Source organism: Glandiceps talaboti, chromosome 4 (assembly GCF_964340395.1).
Source record: "Glandiceps talaboti chromosome 4, keGlaTala1.1, whole genome shotgun sequence".
NCBI classification, from domain to species: Eukaryota; Metazoa; Hemichordata; class Enteropneusta; family Spengelidae; genus Glandiceps; species Glandiceps talaboti.
The window spans coordinates 14,887,715-14,910,377 of NC_135552.1; the positions used below are offsets into that span (position 1 = coordinate 14,887,715).

Here is a 22,663-nt window from a genome sequence, read left to right on the forward strand (position 1 = left end):
CCCCCCCCCTAAATCGTTGTGCTAAAAAAGTGACCCTCCCTCAATTTCCGTTCTTTAAAATATGACGCTCTCCCTTAGTGTTTCGAAAAAGATTTTGAACATCGCCTCCCTGTGGCGTAGTTGTTAAAGTTCAATCTTAGTAGTCAGGAGATCCTGAGTTCAAATTCTACTACTGACAGGGAATTTTTCTGTAGTAAGATTCCACCACATTTAGTTTTTAAAGGCATTTGTTGTTTCCCACTATCACACCACAGGTAGTTTGTGTTTGTATTAAATCAAAGCCTGCATTTGGATCTCATTGGCTGAGCTGAAGGTCAGAACTTCCAAAGACTAGATGAGCGCACACCTGACAAGCTCATCAGAACCGAGGTCAATATCTCCGCTCCACCACGTTATCCTCAATACCTTGCCACGCTGTTCTTCTTTTACTATTGTGAGACCCGCTTCTCTCGTCACACCACAACTAACAGTTAGTTCACTGCATTTCATCGCTCTGTTATATTACATTACAGTGGTGGGATGTTGTGGCAGTAGGATTTGGAACTGGTGGCAGCGGTAGGACTATGCCATATCACAAAATAATGCAAAGTTAGATTTAAAAAATGATTCAAAGTAAAATGTGACCCTCCTCCAATTTTCATTTTCTAAAATATGGCCTCTCCGAGGACCGACTTGTAAAAAGTGCCCCAACTCCTAATTGCCCCAGCCTTCCCCTCTTGTAACTACTGGAGGCTTCCTAAGGTGTGTTGTGTGCTGAAGGGAGGCGAAATGAGGTAAGGTGAGGTGAGGTGAGGTAAGGCGTGAAGGTTTGGAGTGAGATGAGGTAAGGTGAGGAGAGATGAGGGCGAGGGTGAAGTGAGATACTATGAGGTGAGGTGAGGATGAGGTGAATAGATGCAAGGTAAAGAGAAGTCAGCTGAGGTGAAATTGAGAAAGGGCGGGTGGGATAAGGCCTGGTTGGGGTGAAGTAATATTAGGTGAAGCGAAGTGGGATATAGGGAGGTGAGATTAGGTGAGGTGAAGTGGGATTTGGTGTAGTCAGGTGATGTAAATTCAGTCGATGTGTGATGAGGGGGCGGTTTAAGTTGAGGTCAGGACAGTTCAAGACAGGTCAGGTCAGGTGATGTTAGGTCAAGTAAGGTAATGCGAGGCAAGGCAGAGTCAAAGTAAGATGCGTTTTACCATCGATATTTTATATAAATGTCTCTGATCGTACAAACCAAATTAAAACGAGCTAGCCACAATTAATTAATTGCCATGTTTATAAAAACGAGTAAATTGAAACATGTATTAATTCAACACCAGACACACCGTAACCCAGTAGTTGAACAGAACTCTGAGGTGAATTGCATTCTACGTAATTAAATAAATTCAAATTGTAAAGTAATATGGTTTTTTTTCGAAGGTTGTTAACAGTGACTCCGTCCCTTTGAAATACAAAAGATTAACATTAACTAAAACACAACATACAAAACTGGAGATGTTTTAAAACCATAAAAGTTAACGTTAATAATCAGGATTTCTCTTCTTCTCTATCAACTTGTGTTTTATTTATATTATTTTGTCTTCGGTGCAATCAATATTGACTTCTAAAATATGATATGATCATGTAATCTTTCAGTCGAAATAATGATAATAATATGTTTATTATTTATTTTCTCTTTTAAGTTCTTTTAAGTAATGTGTAATACTAGTAAGACTTGACTGGCATTATTTGGGTTAGACTGAGATGTATATTTTGGAGAAATTTATGGAAAGGATGGGAAGAAAACCGAGGAAGGATTGACTAAAACAAAATGAAGTCAATGAAGAGATATAAAATACAGTTTTACATACGCAAGGTCGACTACGAACTCCGAAATTGTCAACGTAATACGGTATTGTTTAACGTAATCAAGGTACAAGCTGGCACAAGCTTGGGGTAGTGTATTCGCTGAGAAAAAGCTTTTGTTGCAGGTTTCAGCAATATGTGACGTGCATAATACGATTGTCGTGGTCTTTGTTTTAGGGTGTCTATCTAATCGATTTGTAGGGCAAATCTGTCAACCCTCTTTCTCATAGTCATGCTAACTGTCAAATGGTGCAAGAGAGGGAATCGCCACCAACGGCTTTTCCCACCGAGCTGTGATATGACTGTCCTGCAAACTGGCGCACACCACGGAGTTTAACTTTTCATCAGACCCGTTGCACGTCTGTTGTAAAATTGACAGTATCGTGACGGTAATGTTAGTAAGATCAATACTGTCGTCGTATACGTCTGTTATTGGCAATGATATGTGCGAGAAACAATGATTGAGATCGACTCTTGTCCATGATCTGGAGTTTATTTCTAAAAAAAATAATAATACGCATTTCATGGTTTTCGACATTTTTCAAATGAGTCATATTATTACGTGAATCGAATATAAGTATAAACGTTTATTAACGAAGGTTACTAAACATCCATTATCTTGGTTTTAAATTGAAAGAACGCATTTGATGGAATACGGAGATAAAAGTTTGCCACTAAATCGGTAACTAGATTAACGTTATTTATTGAGGGTGATTAAAAGCTGTGTCGATTGAATTTGTTTACTAGTTCGATTTCACATTGTTCCTTACAAAGGGCTCCTTACGTGAAGACAGGCGATGCATGATAACTATAAACACCGTAATGGGGAGCACTTATGTCTCTCGAATTACACAAAAGAGTTATCCTGAACATATTGGAGATATTGTTACAGCATAAGTTTCACATGGTCATGGGGAATGAATTCAAGTAATTCTAACCTGGGAATGTGCGGTGTGGCAATTTCGCCTCGTGTCTATTTTCAACTTCTGTCCTTTCCTGCCAAAATTGCTTAAACAAAATGTTTTCCCCGCAAAAATTGAATTATCACAAATAATTTTTTTTTTCGTTTTTTTGGCTCGTCAACCCAATTTCAGTTTCAAGTTATACAACCTATACTTAATTATGAGTATATGCCAATGTTTTAATTTTTTTTAAAAAGCGATAGCTTTTGCACAGTTTTAATTTTTGTGTTGTATGAATGGTCGTACAAATCTTCAAATGTATCTTTTGGTTGTATGTATGTATGTATGTATGTATGTATGTATGTATGTATGTATGTATGTATGTATGTATGTATGTATGTATGTATACATGTATGTATACTGTCTAGGTTTGCACTTTATCAGCTTTTTATATGGTCAGTGTGTAATGTTACTGAAATGCTTTCCGTTTGTTATCGACGCTGGGTTACCATGGAATCTGGCTGTGTTAATACCAAAGTGTAATGATCGATATACTCCTTTTTAAAAAACGCTAAATAAAAATCCATTGCAGCTTAGATTTGAGCTGTCACACTGAAAACAAACTGTAAATGAAATATGAACCCTGTCCTGACTGTTTTATTCATTGGCATAAAAAATTTCAATGACTTTGTTAACCAACCAACCAACCAACAAACGAATAATGACAAGGCCATGTGAATACACTCTCAAGGCTCAGGCGTTGATGGCGCTTGTCAGATCTTTGCAATAAGTTCTGTGTGCACCCTGCGCTCACTGAACATGTGTGGATTGCTTCGAGAGAAATGTTGTCGGTCTCGAATTTGAATCGACTTCTGATAAATTATTGGATTTCGATAAAATTGATAAATGTCTTAGGTACTACATGAGCATTCCCAGCATCACAATGGCTACCTGTGTCTGGAGTTAGTTTAAAGGTGTTTCTATAATGAAGTCGGTCTGTTTGTTACCACAATGTGGCTACCAAATATTTCAAACTATAACGAGATTGTTTCCTCGAAACCCATAGTACAAAAGAAATAATCTTAACTAAAGGTTGTTGGACCATAGAATAACCACCACCCATGTGGTCATGCATTAGAACGCCTGAGTTTCACCCCACCCAACAACAAAATAAAACAAAACAATTAATCATGTAATAGTATTTCTTCTAACACTGTAAAATGAAATTGTATTGTATGTATTGCACTGCTTTATTTTCGCAATGTGTGAATATCAAGTTCAATGTGTACTGGACAGGCAGTAGAGGTACATGAGGACATGACAAATAGCGATCAATTGGATTATATCTGTATTAGACCTAGTATTACAAAAAAATACATGTTTATAAAATCACAACATGTGACACACAATTTGACAAAAGATGCTTTTAGCTTCTATACATTTAAAAGAGAGTTATTTTTTGTAATAAAAAAAACATACACTGGAAAGATTGAGTTTCGATGAAAGTTCCGCTTTCATTGCAAATATGTCAATAATATGAATGAATACATGCTATCGGAAAAAAACCTGTAGAACTCAGGAAAAGATGGTATATGCGGGATAAATTGACGCGATGGGACCGAGAGTCTTCAAGTTTCGCATTTTAAAACGCGCGTGATTTACATTTGATGGTCTCACATTAGAGTCGTCATATTTTTATTGCTTTTTGGAATGTTTGCATTGGTAGCGTCATATTGTACATTTTGCACACACTCGCACACACGCCAGCCTAGTCGTAGACAGTGGACGAAGACTATAGTTAATTGTTCATTCATCCATCCCGGCCTGTTACTGTGTACCAGGTGTCATGCTAAATGTTCATTATTATTACTTTATATCAAATATTACATGACCCATTTTCATCACTATGCATTTGTTGAATAATAGTGTTGGCTACTTGTTGCAACAAACTGCTGAAAAAAACCTACTAAGTTATAGTTTCATTAATCTTCCATGTTGCGTGAATTCGCAGGGAATTCCCCTCAAAGGAACTTTAGACAAACAAAAACAGACAGACAGACGGACGGGTTGGAAATAAGGGAGAAAACGGGAAAGACGGAGTGGGAAACTGAGGAGAGAGAGAGAGAGAGAGAGAGAGAGAGAGAGAGAGAGAGAGAGAGAGAGAGAGAGAGAGAGAGAGAGAGGAGAGAGAGAAAGAGTGGCAGAGACAGAGCGAGATAGAGAGACAGAGAGAGGCAGAGAGAGATGCACAGACAGAGACAGATAGACAGAGACAGAGATATAGACAAACAAAGACCTGAGAGAGCCGGAGAAAGACAGGGACAGAGAAAGAGACAGAAACAAAGACAGATGCCTAGCCAGACAGACAGACAGACAGACAGACAGACAGACAGACATAGTTTGAGACAGAGAGACAGACAAATAGAAACATATAGATAGATAGACAGAGAGAGATATATATATTTTCGTACATCGTGAATCTCAAATGAAATACTAGTAGTAAGAATCAGATCTGAAATAGTTGTCTCATGCATTGAAAGAAATGACCAGATTTAGATAGTTGTTATGAGTTCATTATCATCATGTGATAGTCCAAGTTTGTACTCAGAAAAATAACTTAAATGAAGCTTTCCGTATCTCATTCACCGCATCCCATTTCTGAATATCAACGACCTGTTATCATTACGTGCAGTCAATCTGATTCATCTCTCTCTCTCTCTCTCTCTCTCTCTCTCTCTCTCTCTCTCTCTCTCTCTCTCTCTCTCTCTCTCTCTCTCTCTCTCTCTCTCTCTCTCTCTCTCTCTCTCTCTCTCTCTCCAATACGACACTATACGTGTTTTAGACCCTCAGACTGTATAAATGATGTTACATAGCAGCTTGATCGTCTTTTTTAAGTGAACCTTTATCTTGACCACTGCCCAAACTATGTGCTTGTGTCTATTGGTATAACTTTTCCAATCAGAAAGCTAACAATATATTCACTGAAAATTGTTAAAATACCAACAATTGGACATTACGCATGTTAATTTGAGGTCGATTTTATCCTATAGTAATACAGTTTGGTTGAAACTGTGTTCGTGTTGAGGCACTGAATATAGGGTGCGGACCCAATATTTCAGTACTAATTAGAATTGTTGTACCATATTATGTGTACGGCTACAAAATTCAATAATATACAGGGTGTACAATATTACTAGTAAGTTGTTATATCTAACTAAACAGTTTCAATAAATCTTCCAGATACCACGAGTGCGACTTTAATTGAGGTACGTATGCGTTTAGCGTCGTAGATAGTCCGGTGACAGTCGATCAAACTATCTACCACACTTCAGGTCCTTAGAGAGAGCGAGCTTTGCAACATGTCATATAGCCCAATTAGTTGCTGTTGCAACCTCTGTGTATTGGGATATTTCCGTCGCTATTATTCCATCACTCACTCACTCACTCACTCACCGTCAGAAACAAAGATTTGTTTCTGTGAGAGTGAAATATTTATGCTTCTATCTTAGAAATTGTCTGACTTTAATGACTGTTTCTCATTTATTGTTTAATTACACACCCTTACATTACTTTAACTAATTTCGTTGAAATTAGATTTATAATAAAAAACCGTCAACTTTGTAGAACTGTTGCTGAAAGTACACCCATATAACTTTTAAAAGTTATCTACTAAGAGGAAACACATAGTATACACAAATCTGACTTGCGCCCCACAATTTTGAGCCGAAACAAGACACGGTCAAACTAAAAAAAAAATTAACCAATCACTGTGACTATAGTCCAGATCTCATTATCAAAATATATTGTAACAAAATCGTATCAGGCAACATATATCAGTGACTGGTTATTGAAAACAAACAACTTGTGTGCTACAACTAAACGCCATCAGATGAAAATTCAAAGCAATGGGTACCATGTCATAGGATTGGTGTATTTCTACAGAGGTGAGATTTTCAACAAAATAAAAAGGATGGGAAAAAAAAGTTTTCAAAGTTAAATCCAATTTTATTGTTCATGATTACTGAAATTGATCAGAGACCTGCACTTTTCATTGTAGGATATTGCTACGGCTGCAAACGACAAAGATATGGGGAAAATGGGTAATAAGGACGTCTGATAACAAATGACCCTGCATCAAAAAAACCACTGGAGCAAACAAGGCGGATTAAGCTTCGACACAGAAACATTTTTGGTAGTTAAAGAACAAGAGGTGTGTCTGAGTACAAGAGTTATGTGTGTACCAAAGTTAATCGAGATCCATCGTTATAGATGCGAATATAAAAGATATGTAACCACACATGTTGAGTTGTAGCGGTCTGTTCATAGGCAAGGTGTTTTGATTGACGGAGCAGCTACCCGTTTCAGTCACGTTCCCACCTTTAGCAAAATCCTATCAGCACTCTTAAACGAATTTAAATGCAGCTGTTGCCATCACCTGCTCCACTACTCCTATACTCCCTTTTCCGTCACTTTGTCTCCGGAAAAAAAACTTGTACGAATTGGTCGGGGGACGGTTACAACTGCGTCTACAGCCCTCCTGGTTCGAAGAGCTCCACAACGTCACCATAAATCCTCGATAGATATTTGCAAACGTGTTTTTCATAAAAGCAATAAAAACACCATGTAACTTTTAATTACCTTGTCGAGGGGAGTTTCACTTTGAGTAAAAATAGAACTTTATTATAAGGAAAAAAAGAAGCAACGCAAAAGGGGCAATTTATCTGTTGATAGAGACTTTACAAAGTTTAGCGCTGTTACCATGTTGGAGTGGTGTCACGTGATATTAATGATCACGACTAACTGATTTGCATCGCATGTATCGCGGTGACAAGTGTCGCGTGGCCGGTGGAGAATTCGACCAATCAGAGTAGATGCTCCACCCACTCTCGTGGAAGATGTCGACATTTGGACGTTGCGCGATTTGTCGTTCCCAAGCAATGCTCACAAAATAGCGACGCATTGTGTTAACAATGCAGTGACGTGGTGTTCGCATCTATTATGTTATCACTTGATACCATTCAATCACTCATTAACTTAATCAAACTGGGTACGCCACTGAATAGACTCAGACAGCAAACTCGTGTCTTTCCGATGTCTATATAAAGACGCGTATAACACGACTCAGCACTTCGCCCACGAATCTACCCAAGCAGAGACTTCTTACTATTATAAAAGGCAACACACACAGATTTACCAAAGTATACGAGTTGATTTGTGTACTGAACATCGGCACTCTACCTGTTTCAGTGCTTTCCGGAGATGGAGTCGTCGCCTGCAGAGATGAAGAATGATCACCAAATTCACAACAGTCCGTCACGTACAGCCAATGGTGGGGGTGACTCACCGGCATCATCAGCATCTTCACTGACAACTCTCACCAATTTCGATTCACCGGCCCAAGAGTACAGTAGCAACTTAGACTATGCCACAGAACAAGGTATGATAGAATCCCAATATAATTATGGAACAGTTGTAGCACCGTCAGATTGCTATCCATCGTACAGAGACACGACGGCGGAGGCTGCTGGTCTTATGCCATCATCTTGGTCCAGTGTCAATCCAACCCTGAACACTATGCCAATGCAGGCAATGTCTGTCGACATGGGGATGATACCGGCCACAACAACTTTTATGAATCAACGACCGACATTTATGGACATTGTACCACAGCATCATCCACATCACCCACACTATCATCACTACCCCGTACAACCAACGAAGCCGAAGAGGAGACGGGTCATTACAACTCAACAGAGAAAAGCTGCGAACATTCGCGAACGAAGAAGGATGTTCAACATCAACGAAGGTTTCGACGAGCTTAGAAAAAAAGTGCCAACGTTCGCTTACGAGAGGAGATTGTCGAGAATTGAGACTTTGAGGCTCGCTATTGTCTACATAGGTTTCATGACAGACATTGTTAACGGAAAGGACGCGAAAGACGTACAACTACGCCAAAAACTATTTTTTAAGGATCATCCTGAAATGAAAGAAAACGAATGCATTGACACTGACTCTTCTCTCCCAAGCCCTGATATATCTACCCTCATGGCATGTTAACACTCATCACCAACCTATACCCGCTATGATATCACCTGCCTTCCTCGAAGACACACGTCCAGAACAACACTCACACGGTGAAGTTCCGGAAACAATTTCCTGTTTTTTCACCATGGACCGTCGAACTTAAACCACATCTCAATGCTATATTCTTATTTTGTTATAGAAAATATCAAGAGAACTAAAGATATTCACAAAACGAGTAATTGGTGAAACACCACAGAAACAGATTCATTCTACTGTGCACTGCGAAGAGAACACACCTGGCATCATATTTTTAGTTTACGAAATACAATACAATACAATGTTCGAACTGCAAATAGTTATGAGATATAGAAATTGTTGTTTGCTTAAAATCATACCTACAGACCGAGTTTGATGTAATATATCTATAAGAGTATGAATGATGAGATATCTTGTATTATTAATAAGTTATTATTTATTATTTCAATTACATTCTTTTATTTATTTATTTGCATAGCAAAAATGATAACAAATATACTATTGAAATAAAACTGCCATTTTTTACAGAACAAAATACGTGTTACATTCGATCGATGGTTTACACGTATACCTACGGGAATGCGTGTATCTGTACGTTTTTATCTTCGAGTGTTTGTGAATTTTACACTGGTTTCAGTCTGTACCATAGAGTCGTGAATGTGGGATGGATGTGTGTGGGGTGGAGAGAGAGAAAGAGAGAGAGAGAGAGAGAGAGAGAGAGAGAGAGAGAGAGAGAGAGAGAGAGAGAGAGAGAGAGAGAGAGAGAGAGAGAGAGAGAGAGAGAGAGAGAGAGAGAGAGAGAGAGAGAGAGAGAGAGAGAGAGAGAGAGAGAGAGAGAGAGGTTATATTCTGAGTTGGTGTGTTTTGATAGTTGCGGATTTTGGCAAATCTCGAATGGCGATGGTTACAACTGTAACATTTCGAAAAGATTTCACCCCAGATCAGAGCAGGTGGTTTATAAATATGGAGGAGAATGTTTAGGAGTGTGTAAGGGAGGTTGGCATTCTGGAGGAAGGGGTTTTGAAGGATGGCATCCTGGAGGAGGGTGTTTTGAAGGGTGATATCCAGGAGGAGGATGAAATTTCAGAACATCCTGCAAGTCAAAGTGTGCCAGTATTGTCGTAAAAGGGTATGTATGTATGTATGTATGTATGTATGTATGTATGTATGTATGTATGTATGTATGTATGTATGTATGTATGTATGTATGTATGTATGTATGTATGTATGTATGTATGTATGTATGTGTGTATGTATGTATGTATGTATGTATGTATGTGTGTATGTCTGTGTGTGTGTATGTATGTATGTATGTATGTATGTATGTATGTATGTATGTATGTATGTATGTATGTATGTATGTATGTATTCATCTACCTATCTATCTATCTATCTATCTAACTATCTATCTATATAATAGATCTATCTATCTATCTATCTATCTATCTATCTATCTATCTGTCTGTCTGTCTGTCTGTCTGTCTGTCTGTCTGTCTGTCTGTCTGTCTGTTATCTATCTGTACATGACCCATTTGCCAGTTCGGAGAGGGGGTGGGGTTAACGGGTGACAGTTCGAGAATATTAGGGTTATTAGTTAAACAATTTACTGATACTTGGGGTGATGATGCCCAACAAACGAATATATTTCTTCTGATTCACCTTAAATAATTATTGCAGTGAGTGTTTGATAATTATATTGGCAGTGTGTGTTTGTATTATTCTGGCAACAATTCTGTTTTTTTTCCACTTATTAGCAGTAAGTAAAACAATTATTGCTAGCCTAGATTACCACAAAAACCATCAATTCCCACTATTGATGTGATTTGATTATAGTAATCACAGAAACCACCATAAAAATGATTTTAAAAAAAAATGGTAGTCAGAATATAAAGTGATAAGAAAAACATTGACACTTCGATTTCATTTATGAGCGCCAGGGGGAGACTGTTGGCGATATTCAAGAGGTCGTGTATAGTACCGCACGCGTTCTTGAAAACACTGAGAGTGATTTCAAAATCCGTTTAAAATGTCGCGAAATTTCGATGAAATCACAGAAGTATCCCTTGTCCCCCCGAAAGTGTCATTTCGTGATAATTGTCATTTACCGTAGTACTCAGTAGCACTGTTTGAATATAAATGTAATGTGCATTTGCGCAAAAAAAAGGTACAACAATTAAATAAAAATCCATTTGTTATGCAGCCAGCCAGACAGACATATACTAGATAGATGCTCTGTTTGCTGATTACGGTCAGTTGATTGTCCTCCTTCTCATCATAAGACGAGTGTGATCACCGATCGACAAGTAGCCTAGTTTGAACGGCAACATTGGTGGGGATTTGTCGGGACGGAAACCCGACACGTAGAACGGTACTCTAGTACGACGTTCGGGGTAAGGAACAAAGGAGCAATGCCACCTTTAGCAAATATAACGCTTTCTCAGCAGTGTTACATTTTGACAAATGCGCTGGGAAAAGCGTAATTGGCCCCCCAAAATAATCCTGGTAAGATTTGAACAAGTAAACATGTAACATAAGGCGCGAGTGATGCAACTTCACTTTTTACACATATCACTTAACACATCATAATGAAGGGAGTTGTCGGCATAGTTCAGTGTTAGCACTGCGTGGACGTGATTGGAATAACTCACAATATGTGATGTTGATAGTTAAATCGAACTGGGGTTTAAAGGCTTTCCAGTGAATTGGTGCCTTGCCATCGAGAGCATATCAATCATCGGACCGCCGACTAGGCCGGCCTTTCAGGGGGCTGATTTGAACGGCTCCGAGTTAATTAATCAATACCCCTGTCAGTATATTACAAACGGCGTGTGCCGTGATTGGTAAACGTTAATTGTTAACTCCAGTTATGTCTCGCCGTTCCGATGTAGGCTCTCTTCATCATTTATTGGGTTTCGTTAAGCAGTAACGTTAAACAGCTTTGTATTGATTATTTAGCTTGCGGACAAATCATCAACTTCACTCTTGACTCCCTTAAATTTTCACCTACATAGTAATACTTTTTAAATTTCAGATGGGGGAATTGCAGTTGATGGAGCACATGTTCCATCGTCCACAAATACCTGGAAATTGTATATCGTTGTGTGATGTAACAATTGTACAAAATATGAATATGAATATGAATGTCAATTATTCATGAATATAGATACATAAATAAATAAATGAATAAATAAATAAATAAATAAATAAATAAATAAATATAAATAAATAAATGAATGAATAAATAAATAAATGAATATATATATATATATATATATATATATATATATATATATATATATATATATACATATATTAATGTTAATATATTAAGATCTATTAATGTAGTTTGATGATCGTTGTTAAGCGTGAAATACAGCTCATCGACTCATCCATGTCTTACTTTCCTACTCAGTATCGCAATATATATATATAACACAGTCGTCTGATGATCGCAACAGCGTGAAACTCTGTGTAACGGCTCCTGTGTATCTTGCTTGATACTGTGTTATTTACACCACTCTACATACATATGTATTGAGCACTGTTTACTCCAGCATAGATATTTTACATATACTATATTATATATATATATATATATATATATATATATATATATATATATATATATATATATATATATATATATATATATATATATATATATATATATATATATATATTAACGTCAAACTGAGACAAGTGAATTGTGATCCATAGATTGTCCAGTAGCCACCAGTTATATATCTTGTGGTCCAGGACAACGAGGTACCAGACAGCTAATATGTAAAAGTGTTAAAGGGGAAAGTAATTTATCAAAAGAACTGAGATACGGGTCGGTAGTGCAGAAATATATATTTACATTTGTGTGAGACCTATCGATGTCATAAATCAATTCCAATGCTGTGCTTCTGCACAGAACATATTGTTTCAACCCCGTTTTGTATTGAATTATATTGATCATATATGGGTAACTTCTATCGACAAATGATCTACCTGGGGTCTAGAACTGGAACCAATACTTAAGGAACAAACAAACAAACAAACAAACAAACAAACAAACAGCTACGAGGCAGTCACTCAGTGTCCCATCATCTTTATTTCCATCTAAAATATACCTAAATAATATTTAGTGTGTATTTTTTATTCAAAACATTTTATCTGTCTCATACCTATCAAAAATATTGAAAGAAATGGGTCGTAGCTATTCCTTGGCTTAGTGCACATAGTCAACAGTTTGGTTTTTATGTAGCTGTCATCTATGTAATCACTGTACTTGAAAAGGAACAATATGCTGTCTGGAGATGTCACAAAACACATCGCTTACGATGGCTTTCGTATCCATACAAACGTTACTGGTACAATTGAAAGAAAGAAACCGGAAACAAAACCTCGTCTGGCTTAAGGAAAATCTTACCAACAGTGCTGCATTTTATCATCTGGCTCAACAAAAATCTTACCAATTATTTATCGAGAAATGACTGTTGAGTGGTTATATGGCGTAGTGATGACGAAGCATTGTACACATCTATTGATTTGTTGATGATATATGGACAACGTGGGAATTTTTAGATCGAAATATTGTCTTTCAGTAATATACAGACACACTGTATAACACGTTCTACAATTCGTTTGTAAGTTGTGTTTTATTTCATGAGATTGTGTCCATAGGGAGGGAGAGAGAGGGGGGGGGGGCTGGATAAAAATGAGAGAGGTGGGTTAACAAGGTGGAATAATTGTAGAAAGAAAGTAAAGAAAATTTGTTTAGGAGTGCAAACTGAAGAAGTTTTTTATATGTAGCCCTAGCGATCGTCACTCTAGCTTGTTAACTAGGTCAACTGGTTTGTTTTTTTAGATTTGTAGCGAAAGTGAAACTTTGAATTCTAAAATTATTTACCCAAAGTCTGTAAACTTTTTTTTGTAATATTTCTATTTTAGTTTTAACTCTGTTAAATTTTATAATCTGTGTTAATTTTATGTGATTGCCATGTTCTCTGCTAAGAACTGAATACAATTGACCATAATTAATAGCTATTGATCACTAATGGCCGACTTTAATATCTAATCGATAACATATATTTGATATAAACTAAGATAATCGGAACATAAAAAAAATTGTGAGGTAGAAATTAAAGATGTCTCGACCATAAAAAAAATTATTACGTCTAAATACACAACTTCCAATGTACATGAATTTTGTTTTTTATCACCGAAAGCCAGTACCTGTTGGACTTGAAAACAAATGTTAGTTAGATGAAATCCGGGATCAGTCAAGCTGAACTCGACCAATATATATGTATGTACATTAATGTCACGCGATGACATAGTTCGTAATCGTTCGGTCATATATCAAATTTGATATAAGGATGTGAAGCTTTTGAATAATTTTCGCATGGGAAAGGGGAGTAGAAGTAAACAAAAAAAAAAGATCATGGTTTTGTACCCACAGATGGTATGTTTTCCCAAAACAGAGCTCCCTACTTGTGTATTTTAGGGGTGCTGTGAAATTGAAACGAACACATTTTGCGGTGTCTGTTACTCTCTAATCATATTTGTTTTCGAGTGGTAACGTGTTGACTATTGATCGTGGTTTACCACAATTACATTTTTCGGCTTTCCAATAGTTTTGATTACATCGCTTTAAATGCGTTTATTGATCCACATCAGTGGAAAAATGAAAAGAATCAGGCGTTATATTCTCGTTAAAGATATTATATGAGCATGCATTTGTCGTTACTTTCAAAATCTATTTCAATTTGTGTGCTGAATGATTAAGTATAGCAGCTCCCAAACAACAGATGACATCAAATTAACGTTCTGTCAACTTCAAACTCGACATAAGTTACATCCACTTGTCGAGAAAGTCACTGTTTCATTGATTTCATCACATCAAGCAAGACAATGAAGAGAAAAATGGTAGAAAATTCTCACGTCCATTTTCTCCCATTTCACAGATTGAAATCCAAAAGGGGGCTACACACATTAATAAGGGGTTTCCGTTCAAGTAGGATACATGTACAAAAATCAATTTTACTAGGTAATTCGTGGTTTTAACTATACTTTTTTGTGTGTGGCAATGATATCAAGTTTATCGCTTCGACAATGAACGCATAAGTTACAACAAATATTGACATTATAAAGTGCTTAGTCTCTAATCTGATGACACTTGCCCTTTTCAACGTTCGTTCGGAGTAGAACTTCATTAAGTGCACGTCATGGGTTTGATCGAATGGGACAGGGAGTAACTAAGAAAAAAACAAGCAAACAAAGACAATACCTTTAATATTATTAAAGTTACAAAAAAAATTTCAATTTTAAAATTTGTGAAACTGTCCGAATATACAAGCGCCCGGTCGTCTTTGAAAGCATGGTTATGATTAAAAAAAGAAGAAAAAAAAAAACAAGTAACAGCTGTGAGGCCTAGTAAAAGTGGGAACGGCGGTGACTCAGAAGTTTGCACCAAGAATCACGTACATAACACAACTAGTGACGTTAGTGATTAATGATCAGAAAATATCAAAATTGATGATGAACTAAAAAAAAAGAAAATACATGGCAATTCTGGGAAAGAGTAAAAACCGGAAGAGCGTTTATAATGATATTTTAAGGGAAAAAATTCGCAAGACGTTGTATTATTTTTTTTTACCCCAGTCCTGTTTTACATAAATCTTTTTAATACTTCTAATAACATGGGAAAAAGCAACACTTAAAAATCAGTTAATGATTAGAAGTTGGCTTTATAAACGAACAATCCACAATAGAGATTTACAAAGGTCCTCTTCACAGCCTAGTGTATATCGGAAGAGTGCTGCAAGCGACTGCATTTCACAGCTTGTAAAGGGCACGTGCCTGGGGTGGTAACACGTTGACGGAATGTTGGCCTAGTTCGTACGCAGCAATTGTAAAGAACACAGACAAACACCTCAAAATCAGTGGATTTTTCCTTTCGAAAATAGTGCACTGCTACATAAGTTTCATTTTTTCCCCGCAATGTATGTAAACCATTTAAAACTTTGATTTGTTGCCTCTGTATGCATATTTCGTCAAATAGAAGAATTTGTAGGAAAGTCAGCGTCCGTTATTGCCGGTTTAATTAAAATTCCGTAATTAGTTGTTGGCAATCATGTGTGTTGCATTTGATAATGACACGGCCAGACGAACGGATAATTGATGGGTGTCTAGCAAGACAATGAGGCACACGAAACGTAATGGCGGACTCGGGGGTTGAGGAACAATGCCAGTCAAATCTTTATAAAACAAAGTCCTCGAGGCACGAGTTTGGCTTTAATTTCACATCCCATTAATTGTCTGCCTCGTAGAAAACTTGAGAGTTTCAATTGGCGCAATTCATACCAATTAATTGATTATAAAGAGGGAATTTCATACAAGTAACTAAATTATGTGCCTGGTTCATGAAAACAAGCAAATCTCATCCGGAATCACCTAACTTGTTTACGAACTTGTTTAATGTACATCGGAGTTATACAAAATCATTAAACAGTACTCTAACGCAAATTAATGGGTGAAACCTTTCAGTAAGTTGAAAATGTATCGTTTCGAAGCAATGCTGCAGGGCATATTTAAAGTGGGGATGTATGCAAACCGAGAAAGCTAAATAGCGGACAATATTATAGCAGACTGTTGAATATTGAGCCGTGTGTACGTCTAAAATTGCGCCAAGGGTACTGTTAGAAAGCTGTTTTTGATAAAAGGAGTAGAGTCGTTTAGTTTGTAATTGTTTCTGAGACGCTGTAGCTGAATGTAAACATGGGGGTTATTTTCATTTTTTTAAATAAAGGAAACAAACTAGGGCGCGGCAAACGTGTTGATGAACATCCTGGGTGTCCCCCTGCACCTGTTTACCGTTGCATCCTTATTTTGTTTGTGTCTATTACATTTGAATACTGTGTTAGGTGGGTATGTTAATTTGTCATCATGGATCAAAACCCTTTTCAAATACCGCTATGCTTGTCTACAGCTATGTATATATACATGACTTTGAAATGCCTACAGTTAGTCAGCCCATTATGTCTTAGTAAAAGGTTGTCTTGCTTCGAATTCGTTCAGTCGGAATGAATTGACGAGAACAGTATGAGGTGGTTAGTTTAAATGTATGTATGTATGTATGTATGTATGTATGTATGTATGTATGTATGTATGTATGTATGTATGTATGTATGTATGTATGTATGTATGTATGTATGTATGTGTGAATGTGTGTATGTATGTATGTATGTATGTATGTATGTATGTATGTATGTATGTATGTATGTATGTATGTATGTATGTATGTATGTATGTATGTGTGTGTGAATGTGTGTATGTATGTATGTATGTATGTATGTATGTATGTATGTATGTATGTATGTATGTATGTATGTATGTATGTATGTATGTGTGTGTGAATGTGTGTATGTATGTATGTATGTATGTATGTATGTATGTATGTATGTATGTATGTATGTATGTATGTATGTATGTATGTATGTATGTATGTATGTATGTATGTATGTATGTTTGTATGTATGTATGTATGTATGTATGTATGTATGTATGTATGTATGTATGTATGTATGTATGTATGTATGTATGTATGTATGTATGTATGTATGTATGCATGTCCATGAATAGCTAGTCCGATGTCCAGAAGAGATTGTCAAGACTTCATCAATTACAAGTGACAACACAACTACGTACAATAAACATTCCGTGTCTTATGTAATAGCCACGTGATGAACTCGTTAGAAAAAACCACAACCCCAACAATGCCATGATGGCAAAATGTAGACTCTCGTGGTTTGTATCATCTCGCCTGTCAATTCATATAATCACAAGTATATAGTCAAGAATATATTTTTTTTTAAATTTAACACATAATAATATTCGTGTTATTAACAACACCATAACGTGATCACAGCCTTTTCAAGCAATTTAGATATTTGTAGAGTCAAATTTAGGATCCTGACTGCAATCTTCATATGTATCATATAAGCAAGCAAGTTAAGTCAAATTAGATAATCTCAAGTTCAAACAATCTTTACTACCAATCCTATCTCTTCATAATTGATCAATCATATGAAGGTCAATACCAAATTCGCGTCAATATGTATGGAATGTAGTAAGGCCTATATAAACCCTTATTTCTGTGTGATATGTAGGAGTTTTGTTAGATGTCAATAAAGTACGAGTAGCTGTTCTTATAGTACTTGGTTGTGTGTGGACATCATTCCTTTCCAGAACCTGTTTCTAACCAATCGACTTATCCTACATTGTTTTTGGTGATGAGACCAGGATGCCCGATACACAGCCAACCCCTCAACAATCTCTCGAAAAGTTGAAGGTTGCACGCTCAGCCCACCACGGACATATGACAAGGCTCCTCGAGAAAGGAGAGGAAGACATGGCACACACCGGAGCATTCGATGCAACGGTACTACAGACTCTCCGAGCCAACCGTGAGCGAATCCTATCCAAGTACACGGAACTCATCAACCTTGACAAAGAGATTTATACACTAGCCGAAGCAGAGGAATTAGCCGCCATCATCGAAGAATCAGAAACCTACCTTGACCGAGTACATACGAAGCAATTACCATGATAGTAAGATGTTTCTGATTTATTACACTTTCCAATATTTCATGTTCAAGTTTATAAGATTGTTCCTGGCATTGAGACAAAAATGGCATTGAGACAAAAATATTTCTCTAAATTGGTAGGAAATGAACTTCTTACTATTAAAATTGAGATGTTGGTGAAATGAGTCTAGAAATTTGCAAAACAATTTGGATTTGAATTCTAAGAACTGTTATTCGGGTTTTAAAGTTGCCGCTCAATTTTTTCTAATGATTATATAGTTAAACAAAGGAATGTCCACTAAAGATAAAAAACAGAGTCATCAAGATGCCATTAAGATGTCATTAAATCAATTAGCTTTTGTAACTCATCACTCAGTAACTTTGCACAATGACAAGCCAGGGGACCTACTCAGAATAACATAACACGGTGATGGCAGGACAGGTGATAAACAACTCCCTTCTGAATAAACCGGACAGCCACCATCTATCCCATGAATTTTAAAACCAATCACCTTTCTTTTGAAATAAAAAAAGAAGAAAATTACTGACATTCCATTAGACGTCTGCTTCATTACAAATCGTTTTGTCCTCCCCATGCTGGTGTGTGGCTATTGCACAACGTGACGCTAATTAGTTGAATTAAACAAAACAGACCAACCGTGAAAACAAACAAAATTTCCACTCGACAAACTTACTTTCTAATCAAGTCGTAATCAAAAGAGCAATTATATGTTTTTTCCCCACCTTCTGTGGAATTTTCCCTTTGTATTACAGCAAGTTGGGCGCATCTTTATTAAGTTAATTCCAGACACAAATAGAAAGTTTCTCGCCATGTCTTATTCATCGCAATGTAAATACATCTAAGGAAATATGTCTGCCAACAGTCGCCATCGAAATTTGACATTCTACAATTTGGTTATGTCTACGAACTTTGTTAATATTTCAATAAAATATTAAACTATTTGTATAATAGTTATTCATTCTATATAGATACTCCGTTTCGTTGTTTTTTTTTTATATCCTAAAACTTGACGGTGTAATCGCCTCGCCATCGAGATATGTATATACTTGTCAAATAACTTTGAAATAAGTTGGCTGTAAGGACCGATATTTGCATATATTAGTATGAGTAGCGCTGCATTTGAAATTAGCTTGCAACTTGCAAGCGAATTTCAAGTGTTGCCTCTAGGGGTTTACTTAATAGGTGGCTTATTATTAGGGTACAAGAGACAGTCTGGTTTGTAAGACCTATACATATATCTACTGCATAGCCATCTACTGCAGCTTGTCTTGGACATAGCAGCATCGAGTAATAAAAAAAAAATGAGTGAGTGTGCTTGGTTTGAATACCAAATGTTTTGGATTATTTTTTTTGGTCATATGTTTGGTACTCATTGAAACCAAATAAGTAATTGTGTTGTTTGTACTAAATACTTGGGTAGAGTTCTACCGGTACAGTTTTCTAGACACCATTCAACACATTTCAGTATTTGAACGACAACGAGATATCCAACACAAAGATAAAAGTATATAGTACCACTAAAAATCCAAGATTAAGACTTTGGCCTTGGTGTACTCGTGTTATACACTCACATAATATACGAATTCACATTTTGGTATATGTATAATAAATAAAGGCGATGGAGCCCGGGGCGGTACCAGTGGCCAGCTCTGGTAGAGGTGTGTGGCCAGTGATGGAAACCCCAGACCCCATTTTAGACTTTAGACCCATTTTGACCAAACACCAATACCACATTTTAGACCATTACAGTTTTTAGACCTAAATACATTTTCCTTACGAGGCAGCATTTTTGGGCAAACAATGGCAGTTATGATTTGGTAAAAGACAACGGCCCACATTTTAGACCGAGCAAGATCTAAAATAATGCAAAGGGGACCACATTTTAGACTCTTCAAAGAGACACCATTTTAGACCAAAGGGCTAGAAAACGCATCCCAAAGGGCGGCACATACTCAGATAAGGGGAGCAGCCCCCCCCCCTCTCGCCCCACGGCGATGAGGCTACACTAGTATTTTTGAACGTATCAATTTGTCAATTGTTCACTTTCAGAACTTCATGTTAGTATAGGGTATTCTTCGATGACGATGTTGTTGATAGCCCTCTTTGATACGAAATATGGATGACAAATGGGTATTTATTTTGGATTTTTTAATTTTCTCTGGTTATGTACTTTGAAAAACAATGTACATATACAAAGTCCTTGTTTGTGACACAATATATTGCAAAAGAATGTGTCAAATAAGCTACACTCTTGTAATATGTTATTGTACTTACAATTAAAAGAATTAAAAATGCCTAATGTTTGTTGTCCGTATGGCTACTTTCAGTTCATGAATAAATTTATATTCTATTGAATATAAATCCAGCTTTATCTGTCAATATATTCCATTTTTTGACCCATGACATCATCATTTTACTAACCTGTGATGCAATATGCATCAAGGCCACATACAGCAGAAACTGTTATCGCATTGCGTATGCATAAACAGACGATGTCATCACACTGTGGCCACGCAAACAAGCGTGTCGTATTGAAGAAACACTAGTCTCATGGATGGATGATGCATAGTAATGTGTCTACACAAATAGTGATGTCATAGTATTGTGGTCGCACAAACGGATGACGACACATATATTATTCTTCACATTATTCTTCACAGTATGATACGGTCGACGACGTCAGTAGTACGCATGTCTGTGACGTCGTGGTCTACAGTATCTTCTGAAATAATCCTATAACCATGGTGCTACTACAGCATGTGGTAGTGCACAGACTTTCTACATCAGTATGTATTATGGCGTCATGATGGGCGAATGGTTAGCGTGGCCGGCTTGAATTGGAATCTGCAGGTTGCAGTTTCGAGCCCCATCTCTGCCGTTTGTTTCTGAGTGGCTAAAGTCCTTGGGCAAGATTTGAACCACGACTGTGCCTCAGTCCACCCAGCTGTATAATTGAGGATCTGGTAGGATAGGGGTTGTAATGTGAATGCTTTAATCCCATGCGCTTATAAAGGCTGCAGTGTGATGCTTTATTTGTATGCTCCCAAATGAGTTGAGGAAGTATAAAGGGCCGTTATAGATTCGTGCCAGGGTAATAATTGTAAACCGCCTTGAGCACAGAGTGAGACAGCACTATACAAAAACTAAAAATATTATTATCATATTATTATCTCGTATAAAAAAAACATGTATACATTGACTACATCATATGGAATGGTAAAAATCATCTTGGGATATTGTACTCTCCCTCACATTCCTATGAGACCAAACTCAGCTAAGGTACAGAGACGCATTATAATACAAATTGAAAAAGACCCCATCAGATCGAATAATACCAGGAATAAAAGGCTGTAAATGAAGTACTAAGTACAGAAATAAAAGGTTGTAAATAAAGTACTAAATAAGGAATAAAAGGCTTTAAATAAAGTAATAAGTAGAATGAATAAAGGTTGTGGACTAAGTACACGAATGATAGGATGTGAATAAAGTGCTATGGTACTAATTATTTGGTTCCGATTACGCTCAATTTTAGTATAGGTGGGGTAGGTAGATTGTTTTGGTGTGTGTGTGTGAGAGAGAGAGGGAGAGAGAGAGAGAGAGAGAGAGAGAGAGAGAGAGAGAGAGAGAGAGAGAGAGAGAGAGAGAGAGAGAGAGAGAGAGAGAGAGAGAGAGAGAGAGAGAGAGAGAGAGAGAGAGAGGGAGGGAGGGAGGGAGGGAGGGAGGGAGGGAGGGAGAGTGTCTAGTGCAGGTAGTTATGTTTTCCTTTTAATTTCCATATGGTCTCTGTGTTATTGGTTTCTTCCCATCAGATGTACAGTCATTACAGATTGGAAGAACAGTTTTACATTGTCCTTTTATGTTGATGTCAGTGTCCGCATCCACTATTTCTCGCGAGACTTCACAATTTAAGCTATTTTATTTTATCTTTTTTTCTCGAATACGTAAAAAAGGGGTCGGGTAACCGGAAACAATTTTTTAGGCCTGATCAGATTATTTTAGATCAGTTTTGATAACAAGTATGTACCGTCTGACAATTATCACCACTGCTACAAAATATTGGTTTCCACAAAACCCTCCCCTCAATTAGTTAAATGAACCACCCCTTAGCTCTCACACACAGCATGATTAGCTCATATTGTTTGATAGGTCAATGTCCTGTTGATTACCACACACATTTAAAGTTTGTTATAATACATGTAATATGAATAACATTACAACTAATTAGGCAATCCGTTACAAACACATGAAATTTAGAAGTGTCACCAAGTCCAAATTT

The 22,663-nt window shown here is 36.9% G+C and overlaps 1 protein-coding gene across 1 annotated transcript; it reads left to right on the forward strand.

Moving 5' to 3' along the window:
• The first annotated feature begins 7,725 nt into the window (after positions 1 to 7,725).
• On the forward strand, positions 7,726 to 9,216 carry LOC144434029 (uncharacterized). Its single transcript, XM_078122472.1, has one exon. The coding sequence runs from the start codon at positions 7,993 to 7,995 to the stop codon at positions 8,788 to 8,790; it is 798 nt and encodes a 265-aa protein (XP_077978598.1). The 5' UTR covers positions 7,726 to 7,992; the 3' UTR covers positions 8,791 to 9,216.
• The last annotated feature ends 13,447 nt before the right edge of the window (positions 9,217 to 22,663 follow it).